This window comes from Passer domesticus, chromosome 5, assembly GCF_036417665.1.
Source record: "Passer domesticus isolate bPasDom1 chromosome 5, bPasDom1.hap1, whole genome shotgun sequence".
In the NCBI taxonomy this organism is placed as follows: Eukaryota; Metazoa; Chordata; class Aves; order Passeriformes; family Passeridae; genus Passer; species Passer domesticus.
Genome location: NC_087478.1, coordinates 77,117,630 through 77,136,020, shown reverse-complemented (window position 1 = coordinate 77,136,020; position 18,391 = coordinate 77,117,630). Strand labels below are relative to the sequence as shown.

The 18,391-nt window shown below is 41.8% G+C and overlaps 1 protein-coding gene across 14 annotated transcripts in view; it reads right to left on the bottom strand.

Annotated features, from left to right (window-relative positions):
* Nucleotides 1-18,357, bottom strand: part of ERC1 (ELKS/RAB6-interacting/CAST family member 1) — a 277,084-nt gene extending 258,727 nt beyond the window's left edge. For 11 of the 14 annotated variants that reach the window (XM_064421242.1, XM_064421249.1, XM_064421246.1 and 8 more), the window contains exons 1-2: nt 18,232-18,357; nt 7,797-8,629 (exon numbers count right to left, since the gene is read on the bottom strand). In XM_064421242.1, the coding sequence (XP_064277312.1) occupies nt 7,797-8,465 (669 nt within the window). In that variant the 5' untranslated portion in view covers nt 8,466-8,629; nt 18,232-18,357. Of the gene's footprint in view, nt 1-7,796; nt 8,630-15,469; nt 15,777-18,059; nt 18,155-18,231 lie in introns of those variants that run through there. The other 3 variants (XM_064421245.1, XM_064421243.1, XM_064421244.1) reach the window with 3 other exon arrangements.
* Between the last annotated feature and the right edge of the window lie 34 nt (nt 18,358-18,391).

Genomic DNA, 18,391 nt, shown 5'->3' with positions numbered 1-18,391 from the left:
GCTGCTCATGAGAGCCCAAGGACACTCTATGTACTGGCCAGGAAAACATGCACTTGATACAGATAACAATGAGGCTTCATTCTGGATTACCATTTATTGTTTGCTGTCACCCTGCTCCTCTCTCCAGCACACTAAAGCAGAGGAATGGGGAGGAGAATGGAAGAAGCAGGAGGGAGTACCAGTGCAGAAACAAAAATGTGTAACACTACAGAACCTGATTACCATGCAGATATCATAGAGGAACAGGCATTAAACAAAGCACCTGAAGTAAAATTTAACCCCAAAGCATTGCAAAATATCTTTTTCCCAGGCAGCTGATCGCCATCACTTCCTTCCTCCCTCAATAAAAGTCTATTTTGTGTTACACCTGAAATTTAAAAAGTCATCACCCCACAACCTGATGTTATTTTGCTTGCTTCCAATGAACTGCCCAAGATGGTTTGAAACCTACACACTGCCTTCAAATTAATTTTGATGTTGTGAAATCGAATTCTGTAAGAACCTAACTGCCTCCAGCCAGCTGCTCACCCTTGCTGGCTTATACTATTTATTTTCCAAAATGGTGATAACAATCATTAGATTTCAAAAGCAGTCCCTGAGAGGAATTGCATGCAGCACAGAGCAGCAAGGACTACATTTTTCCCTGTTTTAAGGGGATCCTGGACAACTAGCTCCCACCTAGGGACAAGCAAAACAGCCCACTGTCCACACACTTCAATCAGTTAAATAGTAACAGGAATAAAATAATTTTAAAACCCTGTATACAGCTCAAGAAACAGCTTAAAAGCAACAAGTTCTTTAGGTTTACTGATGATGGTACATTACTTAGCATTCCAGTTTACAAACGAAGTTGCTAAAATTAAACTGAAGAAGGCAGTCACATGGTATTTATTCCTGTAACTGTTATACATAAGTTTAACTCCTCTGATTTCTAAAGCAATGATCTCTAGAAAAAGCCATAATGGTGTTCTGTGACAGTATTTTGGCATTTGATCATGCTCATTTTGGGGAGCACACATGCATAACAAGACTATTTCATGCTTTTGGGGGGCTGGGGATTCTTCTTTTGACTGATTGGTTTTGGGGTTTGAGTTGGGGTATTTTTTTTGGGGTGTTGTGGGTTATTTCTTTAAAGAATACAATCTCTTCCTATGGTGAATCCCTAAGAATGCTTTCTTAATGGAGGCCAACTGATAAAAAACTGGATTATCACAAGATCTCTTCAAATAATGATCTAGATATTGACAGAAGATCCTTCCTTTCTTTTCTTTATGGTTTAAATGTCAATACTGCCTTAGCAATTGAAAACATGATGTATATTGGAATGCCTCAATCTCCCCCAGTACAGTACAGAAGGTTTTAGTGCTATTAATAGGGAAAGGTCATTAATAGGGAAAAAAAGTAACGTTCTCTCAGGATATTTAATATCTTTGGAAGCAAAATCATCACTAAATCAAGGAGGGGTTTTTGTGATTTACAAAGATCTCTCAGTTCCAATGGCACTTTGCAAAACCTTGAGTTGCTACCTGCTTCTCAAGGCTGCCAATATAACCAAACACCCCCTTCTATTTCACAGTCCAAGGTGATGCTACTGCAAGCACTAAGCAAATCACTTAGAACAACTGGTATCACCACAGAAGGGAGCTAAATACACTTTGTCCTTGTATTTTTTTTCCACTACAGATGGTGACTCTGACCTTTCCAAGAGAATCAATATCAATCTGAAAATACTATGCAAAAACATAATTATGTAGACCTTGTGGGTTATGAAACTAAGTTTTGCTGAAAAGGTCTACCGCTTGTTATCCTCAGACAAAAAATGGAGATGTAATTATGATCCACTACATTTAACAGATGCAGCCATTTTTCCATGTGTTCAACAGATTATGTCCAAAATTATACAGAAGAACTACAAAGCATTATCCATTCAAGGAAAAAAAAAGTGTAATCCTCAACAGCTATGCTACCTGCTGGCAAGCAGGTGTAATCTAATTTCTGTTGAGACTCTCAAATCATCACAAATCACTACTGAAAACACTGCCCCCTAAACACGAGTGTACACAGAAAATATATTCAAAGGAGTTCTATACTGGAGCATCTGGAGCATTACCAAGTTTATTTCCTTATTCCTCTCCTGCCAGCTGAGCCTGAAGTGTCATTTCACAATGTTTTTTTCTTCAATTACTAGTTCAGATAGCTGGCATCACTGCTCTTCACAAGTTATCAAACACACTACTTTCAGGGTACAGAAATATCCCCTCTAAACTCTTCTGGTCTCTAGCTTTTATCTCAGAGCATACATATACACAAATATTTATCCTAAATACAGAAGTTGCTTTGCCTTACTAATGTCTTAAGAATTAAATGGACTGTTAACTGTATCCTAGAAATCTACTTGGCTGAAAAAAACCTGTTCTTTCCAACTAACAGTTTAGGATGGCCCACTCTGCTGATCATCTTCATATGTATGAGGCTTCCTAGCACCAGCAAATTGAAAAGAGTTTTAAGAAAGCTCTATTTCAGTTTTTGCTCCTGAGGCACACCTGAAAGATGGACATAAGACCAGCACAACTACAATCTTTTTTCCATGGCCTGGCAGTTCCACCTAAAGTGCTCCTCTCCTTTTTACTTAAATAAATACCAGGTGGAGCAAGGCCAACACATGAGAATGGTGGATTTGGCATTGTAGAGCTGTAACCCCAGCAGAAATTACCTGTAATGGAGAAGCACCTCTGCACTGTTGCCATCATCTATCATTGTTAAATGCTCACTGGGTGACTAACAAAGAGGAAGCCTTACACAGTTTTCAGCTACCTAGTCCATACTTTAGAAAGAAAGAACACTTAAGGAAAAAAATTACTAACTCAAATACCATAAATACAACAGTGCTGAAAGGAGCAAAGGCTTCTAGAGAAACACAGCATTACAGACAAGACTTTTCAGGAATATAAACACTAAATGGTGGAATCACACACTGCCACCCTAGTTAGGAGTCCAATATCTGAACAGACTCAATACACACTAGAGAAAGAATTATAGCAGAAAGAGTCTGCTCTGAGTTCTGCAGAATTTGAAGTAATCCCTGCTCCAGCTTAACAGCAAAAAAAGCACAGTTAAACTACTAAATTCAACATCACCACTGATGTCACCTGTTTTATTTCAAGCTGCTTTTACATTGGTAGTATTCCCCTTGTATGTTTAATGGATCAAGTAGAGAGGAGCTGTTCAGCCTATGCTACAGCTCAAAGCAACCCAAGGTTTTAGATCCTACCTCAAGAGGAAACACGGGACAAAAGGAGCCTTGGGGAATACAGATAACCACAAAATGTCTAGTTTTATTTCCTTACAGAATTGAAAAAAAAAAAAGACAGAACACAGGCTGTTCTCTTGGGTGATCACATGACAATTTCTGAGGTCATTATAAACTGCTGCAACTCCATAAATGCTTCAGATACCAAGCACTCTTGAGGAGGTAGTTTTGAGTTATTCTGAAAGAGAACTGAATTATAATTTCATGCTGCAGCTGGGGAATGACAGAAGGAACCTTAAAGCTGGCAGAAATCTAGAGAACCAACAGGCATCTGCCACTGAAGGAATAATTTAAATGCAGTGCTCTGGGATACAGAGAATGCCTTTAAGCAATGCCTATGAAACCATATATTGCACAATTTAACACCCAGAATGGAAGAATGCTTCGTTTTCTATCAATGAATAACCAGCTCAGGAATGAGACTAGTTACAGAATGACACAGCAGTAAGACATACCAATTTTTTTTTAAAATACATAACTGAAAAAAAAAAACAATGAAGAAGTGAGAATCAATATGATTTTCAGACTCATTAGAAGCTCACACAGTCTCCTAACAGCACCACCCAATGCATTTAAGAGGTTAACACATGGACAACTACACTTTTGAAAGTGAGATGCTCATTACACACTACTAAGAAATGGAAAATACTTCTGACTCTGCTGGTGAAATGCTGGAATACATCCATCACAATAAAGCACAATGTTCTTCAAGTGCTTACCCCAAGCCAGGTGAAACTCCTTTCAGAAATATTTTCTTGGTTAAAATATCTGACTCAGACATCCAAGGTCTCTAACCACAAAAAGACCACAGAAATGCATCAAAGCAAAAAGATGTTTTCAGCAGTACCACACTATTTTAGCTAAAACATAAATCTGATCTTAAAAGTAGATCAGTCAAATGTGGAAATTTCAGTGCAGGGTGTTAGACATCAGTTTGCATTGCACTACTTATTTTAAGGCACAATCACCTTGTCATAAGCAAGTTTCAACTGAGAGGAACTCCTTTGTCCTTGAGTTTCACATCACCCCACCACTGCCCAGTTTCTAGGCAAATAATTTCTGTCGTGGTGCAAAACATACTCACTGTCTTTCCTTTCCTCTTCTGGCTTCTGATGAAGAGGGTTCCAGGGAAGCTTTAAACCACACATACTAAAAAAAAATTATTTTTCAACTCAGAAAAATACAGCTCCCACTAAAGAATTTAGAGGAGAGCAACACCATGCCAAAACCAAGCTCCTGTTTACTGGTTTCATCAATTTCTCCTTGAATATGCATAGGTTTGCATAACTGAGCAATCATTTGCACTTTCCTCTGGGTTTCTTGTGAAGAATGACTGGTTGAGCCATCCACACTGCACTGAAAACTGTCGTGTTTTTCCAAGAATCTATGTTAACTAGAGGAATACTTTCCATGTTTAGTTTTGAGCTCTTCAAAGACAGCTTTCAATGACATTCTCCATTTATGTAAAGATTTTCTGTCTCTTCAGGATCAGTAACAAAGGACAAAAATAAAGCTCCACACCCCAGCTGCAGAATTTGCTCAGAGCATCTGATGAATCCAACTGGGGAAAAGACCACAGCTGGGCAGGACTGCAGGAGTTAGAGGTGAGAGCTACAGCGAGCATGTGCATGGCACCCTGAGGATTATACCCAGGATTATATCCCTCCTGTGCCCTCAGAGGACAACCAAAAGGCTGTGACTGCCTCAGGACAGGCAGCATGCTCTTTAGTCCCCCCACTCATTCTCTGAGCTTTACTGAACCCGGAAAACGTCCTGGAAATCAATAAGAAATACATTTATTTGTACACGTTCCCAAGAGACAGGAAAGAAAACTCAAAGACATGGATGCATTTACTCATAGAAGGCTGAGGTAGCAATCAACCACTGCTAGCTCACATTTCCAGGTACTTTTAACAACTCCCAAACCCAAGGGACAATTCAATCACTCAAGCTGAGGTGACAAGAACAGCAATACAATCAGGGACAATCAAGTGTGGGTAGAAGAATGAAGAGCCATGACCACAGGAAAGAGATTGAGATGACTATCAGATAATGGTATGAGTCAGCCAGCATCTTGGCTCCATGAGTTGAGTCGATTTTTGACAATACAATTGGTCTGAGATAAACCTTATATAAAGCACAAGTACTACACGTGCAAGAAGGCTTTTTTAAAAGTGGTGTGCTGAAATACTCATAATTAAGTCTAAAACTCCAGTTCCTGCAATTATAATGGAACTCATTTTAGAAGGAGTCTGAAGAGGTAATGAAGATATTTTCTGGTCCCCCAGCACATCTGGGAAATTCCTTGTTCAGAGTCTAAACAGAGAAGTCTGTTTAATTAGAGAAAATCCTATTAAACTGATCTTCCACGTGAAAGGCTGTAGTGACCAACTCCAAAAGGGTACAGAAGACACAGTAAATTCAGAATTTAATTAGAACACACTGTTAGCTAACTATAATCTATTAATTAGCATTCTTAGTTTTTACAGCTCAATACAATAATACCCCTTTACTTTTAAATTGCACCCTTCTTACTTTTGGACCAAAGTTATACAATTCTACCAGTGGGGTAGTAATTACAGTGATTGCCTAGAGAACAGCAGCCTAGAAATATCTGTAAATGTTTAATTAGGGGATAAAGGAAAGACAAAGAAAAAAAAATCTAAGAGAAATCACTATTCTCTACTGTATTCGTATTTAGTAATTGTTTAATCTGTTCTAAACCATGTATTCATTTTTCTTGCAAGATTTCCAAAGCATCCTCAAATGTCAAAACTGACTTGAGAAAAAATGTTATTGTATTCCAAGACAGTCTCTTCAATATGAAAACAGGGCCAAAAATGACAAGAATTTAAGAATTAAAAGACTTACCTGCAACTGAAATACAAAGAACACCAGAAAAGTTGAGTGACTGGTATTCCAGATATATGTCATCCTGGTACTGCACCATTATAACTAAAATTTTCATTACATTACTGCTTCTAAAGAAATCCTACCTTTGCAATAAAAATTATTTTACTTCAGGTTTTCTGCATTCCAAGATGACAGAAGTAAATGAAGACAAAGTGTCACACACCTTAACAAGTCCCACAAGTTGTGATACTTACCATTTGGTAAGAAGACAGCTATAAAGCTAAATGACAAGTTCATTAAATTATTTCATACTGTCTCAGGGAAAGCAACTTACTTTCTTCAACTCAAGCTCTTTAAAAAGTGAAAAGTGAAAAGAAAATTGCAGACAGGTTCAGTGTAGTAGACTAATCCCTAACCAAAAGTAATTTACTATTTAAAACAGGCTACCTGAAAGCAGAGTACAACAAGCAGTACCCTTTTCCTCCAGCATTTCCCTCTCTCCTTCACCTTCTAAAGCAATCTCACAAAAAGCATTGCCTAAAATAGCAACTATACCTTAAAAGCTGCAAGAACGTGGTCACATTTGAATAATGGAAAGTGTCATTAAACGTGCTTGGATACTTAAAAAGCTCAAAAGGGAAAGTAATTTTGTCATGATGAAAGCTGACTTACATTTCAGGGAACTTCTGGAGTTGGTCACTGGGTCTGTGTTCCATAGGAATAGTGAGGTTTTTTTATCTGACAGTCCAGAGAGGGGCTGAACCCACATTTGGCCAGAAACAACTAAGCAGGAGGACACTCATTCAAAGAGAAATATTTACTTCAGGACTAAGGAGCTCTAGGTGGGAGAACTTTAAGAAAGATTTTAATCAGTAGAACTGACTACAAAGACACCTCAATTTGAATCAGCCTCGGAGTTTTATTTTAATTTGGAGATGTTTTTAACATACACTAGACCAAAGACCTAGACACCTGAGAATCTGTGTTCTTCTGCCTATTCTGTAACTGGCCAGACCACTACAAAAAAAAGAAACCAAAAAAACAAAACTGTAGGATGCTTTAGGATAGTTGCATAACAAGATATGCACAGTTTATGAAAAAAAAAAAAAAAAGAACAGCAAGCATGTATTAAACAGTGTTATTTAAATGTAGCCAAGAACAGAATTTATATCTGTTTGTGAAAACTGCAGGTCTGGACATTTTAAATACCAGCGAGTGTACCTTTAACTTTGTTTTTAATGGCAATTTGTCAACATTCAGCACCAGTGCAGTTATACTGGGGGTCAGCAGTTAGTACATTCTGCATCTAAGAGAACACTTCAAGAGGTAAACAGCACAAAAATATTAATTATGAACAAAATAAATACTTCCAAAAGGAAACCAAGTGGTTACCATCAATCCTAGGGGAAAAAATACACACAACACCCAAGGAAAAATGAGCATTCAAGGTAGGTTACAAGTCTGACAAGAAACATCTAAAAACAGGCTTGCAAGCTGAAAACACATCTTACCCACATCAATTAGCCAAGAAAAGCATCAACCTAATTTAGCTGCATAAGTGTAACATGCAAATTTATTGAAGTCATTTAACCATGCTACCACACCAACACAGCAGTGACATTAGATGACAAACCTGGTTTTCTTCTTGCAAAACTCTATACTGCTCCTTCCAAATGGTGATTTTTGAAGCTTCATCCTTCCTCAGAGCTCTCTCCTTTTTGAGCTCAGGACTCCAGAAGGTCTTGATGCTGTTCATGGAAGAACTGAGCTTGCTTTCCTTCACCTCCACATCCTTGCGGAGCAGGTCGTTCTCCCTCAGCACCTCCTTGAGCTGCGTCTGCAGGTCCATGATGGTGTTGTCCCTGGCCTGGCGCAGCGAGTGAGGCACAGTGGAGGCCATGCTCACCGGGGGCAGGTGGTGCTCTCCAAACGCAATGGTATCACTGGCAACTCCACTAGTGGCAATGTTAGGGCTGCTGCCCATGGCAGTCATGCGAACACCGTAAGGCAGCCGCCCTCCCGAGCGGCCCAAGGTCATGGTGCTCTTCGGGGTGTCTGCACCCACGTTCTCGTGGTCGCTTAGGTACATCGGGCCGGACGTGGCATAGGCAGCATTTAAGGACTGGATGTTCTCCATGGAAAGGGTTTTCCCGCTGCCGCCGCCGGTACTGCTCCCCGAGCTGCCCCCCGTGCTGTTGGTGCGGCGGTGGCCCAGGCGCGGCGAGCGCGGCAGGCGCGGCGAGCGCCCCGGGCTCTGCGTGCTGGGCTCCACCTTGCCCACGGAACGAGCGCTCCCATACATGCTGAAGCTGGTGGGGTGAGGCAATCAGACAGGCAAAAAGTCAGGAACGAGACAATTCCTGTTAAGCTCTTTGATGGTTGCAAGTCAACTTAAGGCCAATCACAAGTTGTGGCAGATCTGATTGTCCATCTCTGAAGTCGTGCTCACGGTGCTCAGGACCATATCTGTATCAATAAGAATAACATATTAAAATCTGCATCAATAAAAATAACACATCAAATACCTAGTTTATCACTAAATCTTTGACCCACATTAGAATATATTCTCCTATATTTATAGTTCTCCGGTATTTTTAAATTCCTCCTAATTAAACAAACCAATGTTTTATTTAAACCCTTACATTTAAACTCAAAAAGAAACTTCTACTCTCGCTTTTTCTATTGTTATATTATCACAGTAAAGAGGAAAAGAGACTACATCATACTTCAAGGTGTAATTTTGTTGGTGATGACAAAACCCTTGAGATGCCATCTAATCTTTCTTCCTGTTTCTAACTGGCCCTAATGCTTTACCTGTTACCTTTCTGAGAAAGAGAATCAAAATTCTAAAACCACTCAGTAGTATCTGTCCTCCAAGCACTGCCAGCTTCCATAGGACATGGTTTCTAAACCCTTGTGTTGTGAAATCATCCTGCAAATGGGAAGGCAGGACAGACAGAAACTACTCTGACCATGATCTCAACCAGAAGGCTCCTTAGCACTGCTGTCAGCCCCACTTCAAATGCAGAAGTCAGAACCAAAACTAACAACAATCATGAAATCATTACTGACCACACCACTTCAGCAAGCACAGATGCAAATCTGAAAGAGGAGCAATGACCCAGCAGTGAGACCAACGAGGTTAAGAGGAACAAAAGAATCACGGCTCCACTGAAAACTGGCTCTAGACTCTTATTTTCTCCCAAACTGTAACTTATATCTTTGCTCAGGTTAAGAAAATATTTTGATTGAAATATACTTCTTATTAACCAGCTGAGATTAATTCAATTAAATAATATTTCAACAGCAGGGACTTCTTACAACCCAGAACAGTTTGACATCATCCTGTTGCTGTTCCTTCTCCCCTCTGCTTTTATTTTAAATACAGACTCTGGTGGCATATGCAAGAGAATTCCTTATTTTTGCAGTGCAATAAGATGCTGTAGCACAAGTACTGGCAGGAAACTCTTCAGCACAGGGACTCTGGGCTGGGGAAAAGTCAATAGCCAAGATCTAGCAGAGAAGCAAAAAAATGTAGCTAAACGACTGCATTGTAAAAATTATCCTACTACACAGTTCTCACTTTTTTTTTTTCTCCACTGATTTTTCCAGTGTAAACTATTTCATGTTACTGCTGGGCTCAACTGAAATCAAAATTAGAACACTGAAACATTCCTGAGCCCATCAGATGAAGGAATACCAGGCAGTGTCCAAGGAGCAGCAGCATCTAATATATCCCAACATCTTGCTTTTCACACCAGCTGTCATCTACCTGCCCTTCTGCTCAGAAGCCAGGTTTGCCAGATATTAGGAATGAATTTCTCCAAAGCATGTTTGTGAGATAATAATTGGGCAAACAGGGTAAAGATTAGGTTTAAAACAGGGATACACTTCCAAAAGAAATTGCAGAAACAGTGCAAGTGGGTGGAAGTTGGCAACCAAAAAATAATATTGCAAAGAATACTGGAAAAGGGAAGAAAGAAAAAAAGTAAAATCCAGGAAGGAACGATAGGGTATTTTTTACCTTTCTGAATAAGTTAGTATAGGAAAAGATACAACAAGAAATAGTTTCAAAATGTTTAGCTTAATCTTAGTTTAAATGGAAAACAAGGTCAGGGTAAGCCAGCATTTTGTCAACTTCACACAATTTCATAAAAGATACAATGGCATGAGGAAATTTACAAAGCTTATGGAAATTGATACTGCTTTGTGAGCAGTTCCCAAGATGTTCAAGTGCTCACTCTGGCTTTTTTTTTAAATGATAAGAAAAACTGGCAACAATATTGCTACAGAATATTTTAGAGCACATAAAGAAGAACTAGCCAAGGAAAAACAGCCACCAGCATTATCTGAATTTATCTGCCAAAACAACAATTGCAGATGTATTTTTTTAATACAAGTTACATTTCTTCTATTTCAACTACATATCCTTATGCAAAACAGTTCAGAAATATAAACTATGCAACAAAGTGCACAGTGTTACACTGAAGTTGCTTCAATAAGCAAGACACTGTGCCCCAGATCTAGAAGAAAAACACTTCTTCCAAACAGAAAGGCTATTTCAGACTAGCCTCACTGTTTGAGATATCAAAATGCTAAAAATGCTGCTGTGACACCACTTGAGCACTCAAAACAAGTCAGATTTGATTTCTTAGACACCGCATAAAGTACATTCCACCCAGAGCTTGCATTCATTAGGATTCTCCTGAAAATTAATCCAAATCACAGCACTTAATTCACGTGCTGGAAACTCACCGCAGTAAATCAGGGCAAACACTCATTAACAGCTTTAGATGAGTTTGAATCAAACCAACAGATCAGACTTATGTGTGTTTCAGTTAAAGAACTTCACCCCAAAACCACCAAGTTTAAAATCTGCTGGAAGTACATCACTGTTGCACACAGAAGCATCACCTGGTTAAATCCTCAGCAACACCCCAGAGGAGCTCAAAAGGTAATTTCTAAAGAGCTCCTCACCCTCAATGTGGAAAATGCCATGAAAAAATGCCATGGAGAACTGCCTTCTCCTTGCATTAGCCAACACTTTGTTAAACTCTGAATACCCTTGAGAGAAAAGCAGCTCCCAGGCAGCAGAGAGGAGCTGGTACCTTTGCAGGTGCTGTGCAGGAACCATCTCCAGCTATCCCGGGAAAGCAGGGGAGCTCTCAGCACCTCAGCTGGAAACTCCAGTCCTGGGCTCACTCAGCTCTCAGCTTTGATCCACAGGCAGGCACCAGCCCCTCTGCTACTCCAGAAACATCAAATAACTCATGCCATGAAAGCCAAGGGCTAGAATTAGCTGTTGATCAGGGTAATGGGAAGGGTTCCCAGAGCTGGCACAGCTGAAACTCAGGGAGAAGAACTCTGCTATTGCTGCCACGCATTGCTCTGCACTCACTTTTCACTCAAAAGCAGCAGATTGAGATGAAAAGTTGTCTTTGGAAACAAGCAAACATAACCCTCCAATATTTTTCTTGAAATGACAACTTTCACTACACCATTGTTCGACCTTAAAATTGTGACTATTCCAATATTAACTAAATACATTTTTCCACACATGAAGCCAGTTTCAGTATTTCCACTGACACAGATTTGCCACAGTTCAAGATCAAAAAGAAATTACAAGATCAATCTTAACTCTTTTATTTTCCCCCTATTTTTTCCCTAGTGCCATTTATCACTTTGTTGTAGAAGCAGATATTACAGTTCACAGATATTACAGTTCACACTAGGAAAAAAAATATTTCACCACGAAAACGGCAAAGTGAGGGAAGTAAAAAAAAAATAAATTCTTTTTTGCAATACCAATTAATCAGGAAGAAGAAAAAATTCCAGTTTCCATCCCAGAGCAAAAGTACATGGAAGAATTCTTTCAGATAACATCACAACCAGAAATATTAGTTTTTCAGTATTCTGACTCACACTAGCATTTTATGGGACTCTCACAAGTATGGTCTCTTATCTTCCATGGGACCAACATGCAGCACTGTTGCTATTTTCCTCCTCTACTGAGACTAAATTTAGTCACAAATAAATCGTCCCTTAACCATACAAGATGGTGATAACCACAAGGAACAATGTCCAACTGTGAATGTATTAAATGCATTAACCCTCTTCCCTTGGCAAATTCTCCCGTAGATTTCAAAAACCTTTGTTTTTTCTGCCAATATAAAAGCCCTTACCCAAGAGTACAAAAAACAAACAAAAAAGATACTCTCAACATAAAGAGCTTAAAAAAACAAAACAGTTTTTGTTTTGGTTTAACACTGAAGCAAGTGCTAAACCATTTTTCCCCAAGACAGCTTGCAGAACTTTACAATTATGAAACAAAATTCTCTCGTTCACTGTTCATTAATAGAACAAAAACTTCAAAGCGCATCTTATATGAAAACCTATTTTAAAAAATTTAAAAAGCATCACATCAGCCCAAGTAAAAACTTTATATGTATATTTATATATATTTAAATTTGCACAGCAACTTTGCATGCACAAAGACCTGACCTGCTTTCACACAAGCTGAAAATGCTATCTAGCGATTATGGAAAAACTTGTAAGGACTATCAGAAAAAGAACAGGCAAGAACTACACAATGTTGCAGAAAAAAGGTTTAGAAAAGAACAGTTATGAACACATTTTCTGTATGAAAAATTTAAAACAGCTAACACCACATCCTGCTTGATGTGGCAGCTAAGATAAATGTCTTCTCAGCTCACAGGCGACTGTCCAAAAACAGAGACAGACACCATTAACATGGAAAATGTTTACAATCTGGCAGCAGACATTTCAATGTACTGCAGTGCAACCTGTAGCAAGCAAAACCCACCTGTTTCATTACTACAACCTAGTCCTAGGCAGTGAAAAGCAATGGAGCACCCAGCTTCCCTCAAAACATGCCAGGATCAGGACCTGGTGTGCTAAAAGAACAGTAAAAAGCCACCTGCACAGCTTCATGGAGATTTACTTGTAAGGCAGTTGTGGCATGAGAGAGAGCAGGAACAGGAGCAGGAGTCTTGTCAAAAGTCTAGTGGTTTCAATAAAAGCTATACTGGGACACAGCAGAAATGTAAAAAATTCCGGAGTGATCGCTTGAATATCAAACTTCAGTATTAAGAACCCAATAAAATGAGATGTGTTTAGCAGTGCTGTCACACTCAGCCCCTATACCTATTATTTCATGTGAACCAATGGGTCAGAGGGTAGGTGTTCCTGTCTGCAGCTGACAGAACACAGAAGATTCATTAAAAAAAAAAAAGTTCTGCTGCCCTCTGGAAGATCTCTCTGTCACATAAATTAACAATGCCTTTCATGTCTCCCACCACTGCAAGACAAACACTAATAGCACGTTAGCTACATCCAGGTAAGCAAGCAACCAAATACACACATGCTGCAGAAACACAGGGAAAACCCAGCCTATGTTTTTTAAAACAGAAAGAACTTCAGAGTAACTCCTGCAGCCTTCAGCAAGTCCTGTGAATTTCTTTGCTGCAAATTGTGTTCAGGACTGACACCAGGTGATAAACTGCAACATCTATGGAGACAATTCCTCATTGCCTGATAGTCAGGAGTGGGGCAGTGGGATCACAGAGCAGACAAGTGCACCTGACAGCCCAGGGACCCCTCTGGAAGCCACACACCCAGATCCAGAAGACACGAGTCCCTTGCCACACTGATTCCTGTGTGCACAAGGAAAGCTTTGAATGTCAGTTTCACAATAAAAGCAAAGTCAGCCTTTACAAGAGGCATTTTAATCTGATAAAGGACTGCAGCAGACACCTTAGACTTCATTAACAGAGGTAGTAATTGTTGCCGTTTACATAATTCACACCCGAATAGTTAATGGCAAGTAGGTATGTCTGGATTACACAGTAGGACAGAGACTGCAGAGTAGACAGAACAGAGGGGAGGGCAGGTAGGAAAGATGGCATTCCAAACAAAGAAAAGCTTACATTCCAGTAAAACTCTGCCAGGAATCCAAACAGTGGGTACAATGAGAGAATTGACATGATTCACAACAACTTAGAGGTGTGCTAACCATGAGAAAAAATGAATTCCTGTTACTTCCTAGCCCGCCCCACAGCTACAAAACCTATGGCTGCTACATTACTTTTTATACAAAGTGTCTTTTAAGACTATTTTGTAGATTTTAGGTTTGCCTAGTTTGGAAGGTAAGAAGGCTCACTATTTTATGTTAAATTAATTACTATTACACACAAAAAGGACAGAAGCAAGTTTACTTTGGAAACTGCAAGCCAGCCAATGCAGGACACAAGGCATTGAACCCATGGAATTCAGGGTTGTTCACCAAAACATCCTTGTGGCCTTGGCAGCAAGAAAGCAATAATGAAGAATGAAATCAAGACAGAAATCAGACAAAAAAAGTAACTGTTCATACTGGAATTGTCTCTCATTCCTAAAGAGCACATAAATGCTGAAGCACTGCCATCTGTTTATATCCAATCCTTTTTAAAACCTGGGGGGATGGTGGTGGTGCTTGTTTTATATTTTTTATATTAAATTCACCTACTTCCACATCTGCCAGGTTCACTGACTGCAACAGAGCCTTTGTTCTGTCTCACCAACACAAGATGTGAATTGTTACATTTCTCCCCCACACATACAGAAATCATCCCAGAAAAGCATCTCAGAAAATCCCTGAAATTCTTCAGGTGACTTTGACATATTAAAAAAATATGTTCTGTAAAAGGCAGGTAATCAACCCTGACCCTAACAGTTTTAGGGGAAAAAACAGGATTCATTTGTCAAGGGAGAGTTTTATTTCTAAGCAGAAGTGACATTCCTGTTAAACACTTTTTACATCTGAAAGGTTAGCAGGAATGGCACCACAGCACATGGAAACACCTTGGCTCCCTGTCCTTTTTAGACACCTTTCTGCTTCCCATTCCTACAAGGTATCCCATCAGCAAAAACCACCTGCAAGTCTGCAAATGAGAGCCAGAAAAGTTCATTCATCAGTTTCCTGGTTAATTTCTTTCCCACACGCACACAATTCCTTTCAGGGGATCTACTTACTCAGCAAGGAACACCTAACACAGCCCATGCTCTGTTCTATTCTACAACAATTTTAACTGACATCAAATTTTGTTTCTTATAATACCCTAAACCTTTATTTACTCATGTGTAGGGAGTCTGGCTAGCAGCACCAGGATTTCTTTTGTGCAATGACTGGGATGTAATTAAAAGTCCCTAAATTTAAAGCAGATGTGAAGAAAACAAAACCATCACGTGCCCTTTTTAAAGGCAAAACACAGAAAGCAACAGGTATCAGAACTCCAACATATCACTTACATCACTTCCTAGGAATAAACTGATTAAATTAACTCTTCAAATTATGTAGAAGAATGAAGACCTGTGGATGTTAATTTTCTGTCACTGTATGGCTAAAGAGTTTATAGGCTCATTTTAGAGTATAAAGTCAGTAAATATTCCTTGTTTTTATCCATGGCTGTTTCCCTCTTTCCCACAGGTGGCATGCAACCAACAGCCCACTTCCTAACAGCAGAAACAAAATGTTCAAAGCACTCAAGATATTTCAGAAGTGCCTAGAAGCACTAGTGAACCCATGCAGCCAGCCAGCCCAAAGTCACCACGGGCAACACCACAGTGCAAGGCCAAGCACGCTCCAGCTACAGAAATTCCATCATAATCTCACCCTGACAACAAGGATATTGACAGAGCCCACGTGCTACAAACCACCACTACTGCTCCATCAGCACTGGATTTTCCAGGATCTCCTGCTCTGCTGCTGCAGTGGATAGAGCCCTCCTCCCCTCACTTTGCAGCAGGGTGGCCAGCAAGGGTCAAGAACCCACACTGTTCTAGATTATAGTCTATTATTTAATAAGCCACATGCAGCCCTCCACACTTAGATTTCTGACCAAACCAACTCAGCTGAAACAAGCCAGACCCTCCAAACACAGCACAATTCTCCAGTGGCTTAGCCAGGTAGGAGCTGTAACAAAACTCTCACCCCAGAGAGGTTTTCAGGGGAACGGGCTTGAAAAGAGGGAGGGGTGAGGGGATGAGAAATAACAATGAGAGAGTATCCTGCTTCACAAATGAGGGCAAGGAACTCAAGCACTGGTTACAATAGCACAGTGAAATATTTCTATTCATACAACTGCTACCAGGAACTGAGAAAGTGGCACATTCAAAGAAAGAAAAAAGAACCCACTAAATATCAAAGACGCCTCAAAAAACCAGCCAGGGTTTCTCTCCTCACCAAGATTTGCAATTCAGTAAAAGGGAATAGGCCACATAAGTACCAAACTTGCCTTTTTTGCTAATCAGGCCATTAGCCACATATTACACATGAAAAGTTATGTGGATGGAATCTCAAAAAAACTCCTGACAGGATCAAAAAGAAAGCTAAAAATTATGAAAAACATGATGCTTTAATATTGTCCAGAGAGCAGGTTCTCTTCAGTTCAGGCTTCTGCTAACATCCCAACAGTGATTTAATTACACTTAAATTGGTTTCCCAGAAGTGGTGGAAGAAGTTCAAATCATATCAAAGATTATGATAAACTCACATTTCATTCAGCAGATCCCAACCTTTTTCTAGCTCCAGCCCCTCTTATGGATTCAGACAATTCCAAATTTCTGGATGACACAGTAGGCACAGACTTGACTGCTCTGGGGAACTGCTGTTCTGTGACAAAGTTCTGAACTGTGCTTCCAGACCTGAACTACATTCAGTGCAGCTGTTAACTGTATAATCACTGCTTTCATCACTGAAAAAAATAACAATTCTATTTCACTACCAACCCTAGTCACAGCAGCACGGGCAAGGTGGTGATTTCTCTTGTCCTGTTCCATCTGGAACAGCTCTGAGGGTGCTGACTCATAACTGCCCCTGAACTGGGGCACACATCTGAGCTGCTGCAGCTTCCAGCACCAGCTCCAGGACGGTGTCAGGCTGGAGCTCAGAAGGAGATGTGTGTGCAGCCACCTACGGCTGCAGACGCGATAATCTCAGGGAGCAAAGCAGGGCAGGCAGCTGGTGGAGGTGACTGCTGCAGACATCCTCGGCCATTGTTTGAGAGTTACAAGCCCACAGCCAAGGCAGAGAGCCGGCTGTGGGTACAGCCTGTTGGATCTGAGGCAGCAGGCTATGCAGCTGCAGCCGTAATTGAGCGTGGCCCCCAAAACGTGCTGGGACAAAACGTAAAACACGCGTTGCTCTTCAGAACAATTCTATTTTTACCCATTTTCGTTCATTCTCTCGGCTTGTTTGCTGCTTCCCACCACCACCAGCACCTCCATAGGTGTTTCTTTACATCTTGGCATCTCCCATTTCCACCGGGGCTTCCCTTTGGACCATTTCACACCCCACCAGCACAAACCACAGCGTGAAACTTCCAGCATTCCCGGCTCAATAAATCGCGTGCTTCCTAACCAGCCTCACACTCCAAACGAGACAGATGTGGAAGGGCAGCAGCTCCCGACGCAGGCTCCAGGATGGCAGCACACCCCGAAACAAAGCACACCGCGCCAGCTGACACCGGCTCGGAGGGGATGCAATAAAACACACGAAACTGACCAGGCAGGGAAAACATCAAAAACCCCAGCACGGCCACAAGGTCTGGGCGGAGAGACACCGCTCACCACCGCCTCGGCTGAGGATCCCGGGATAACAAAAGCTTCCCAAGGACAGCCTGGGCGAGCAGGGGCGGAAAAAGCACCGGCGAGGCGAGCGGGCAGAGCGGCACGGCCGAACCCCGCCCGGCGCAGGACGCGGGCCGCCGCGGCCGCGCCGCCCGGGGCCGGACCGGGGCCGCCCCGCCCCGGGCGCTGACAGCGTGCGGGGCCCGGCGGGGAGAGGCCCCGACCCCGCCGGCCACAGCCCGGGGGCAGCCGCCCGCGGGCCCGCACCTACCTGCGCCTCCGCAGCCCCGGCGCCTCAGCAGCCCCGCCGCCGGACGCTGCCCGGCCGCCGCAGCCCCGCTCCCGCAGCCACCGGCGCCCGCAGGCCCCGCCCCGCCCCGGGCTCCCCCCAGCGGACGGCCGGGCGCGTTAACCCGACCCCCGCCCCGAGCGCGGCCCCTCACCTGCCTGTCAGCCCGCGGGGAGGGGACGGGCGGCGCCGGCCGCGCTCGGCTCCGCTGCGCTCGGTTTGGTTCGGTTCGGCTCCGCTGCCGCCGCCGCTTCTCCTTCTCCTCCTCCTCCTCCTCCTCCGCCGCCGCCGCTCCCTCCCGCGCCCCCGGCGCG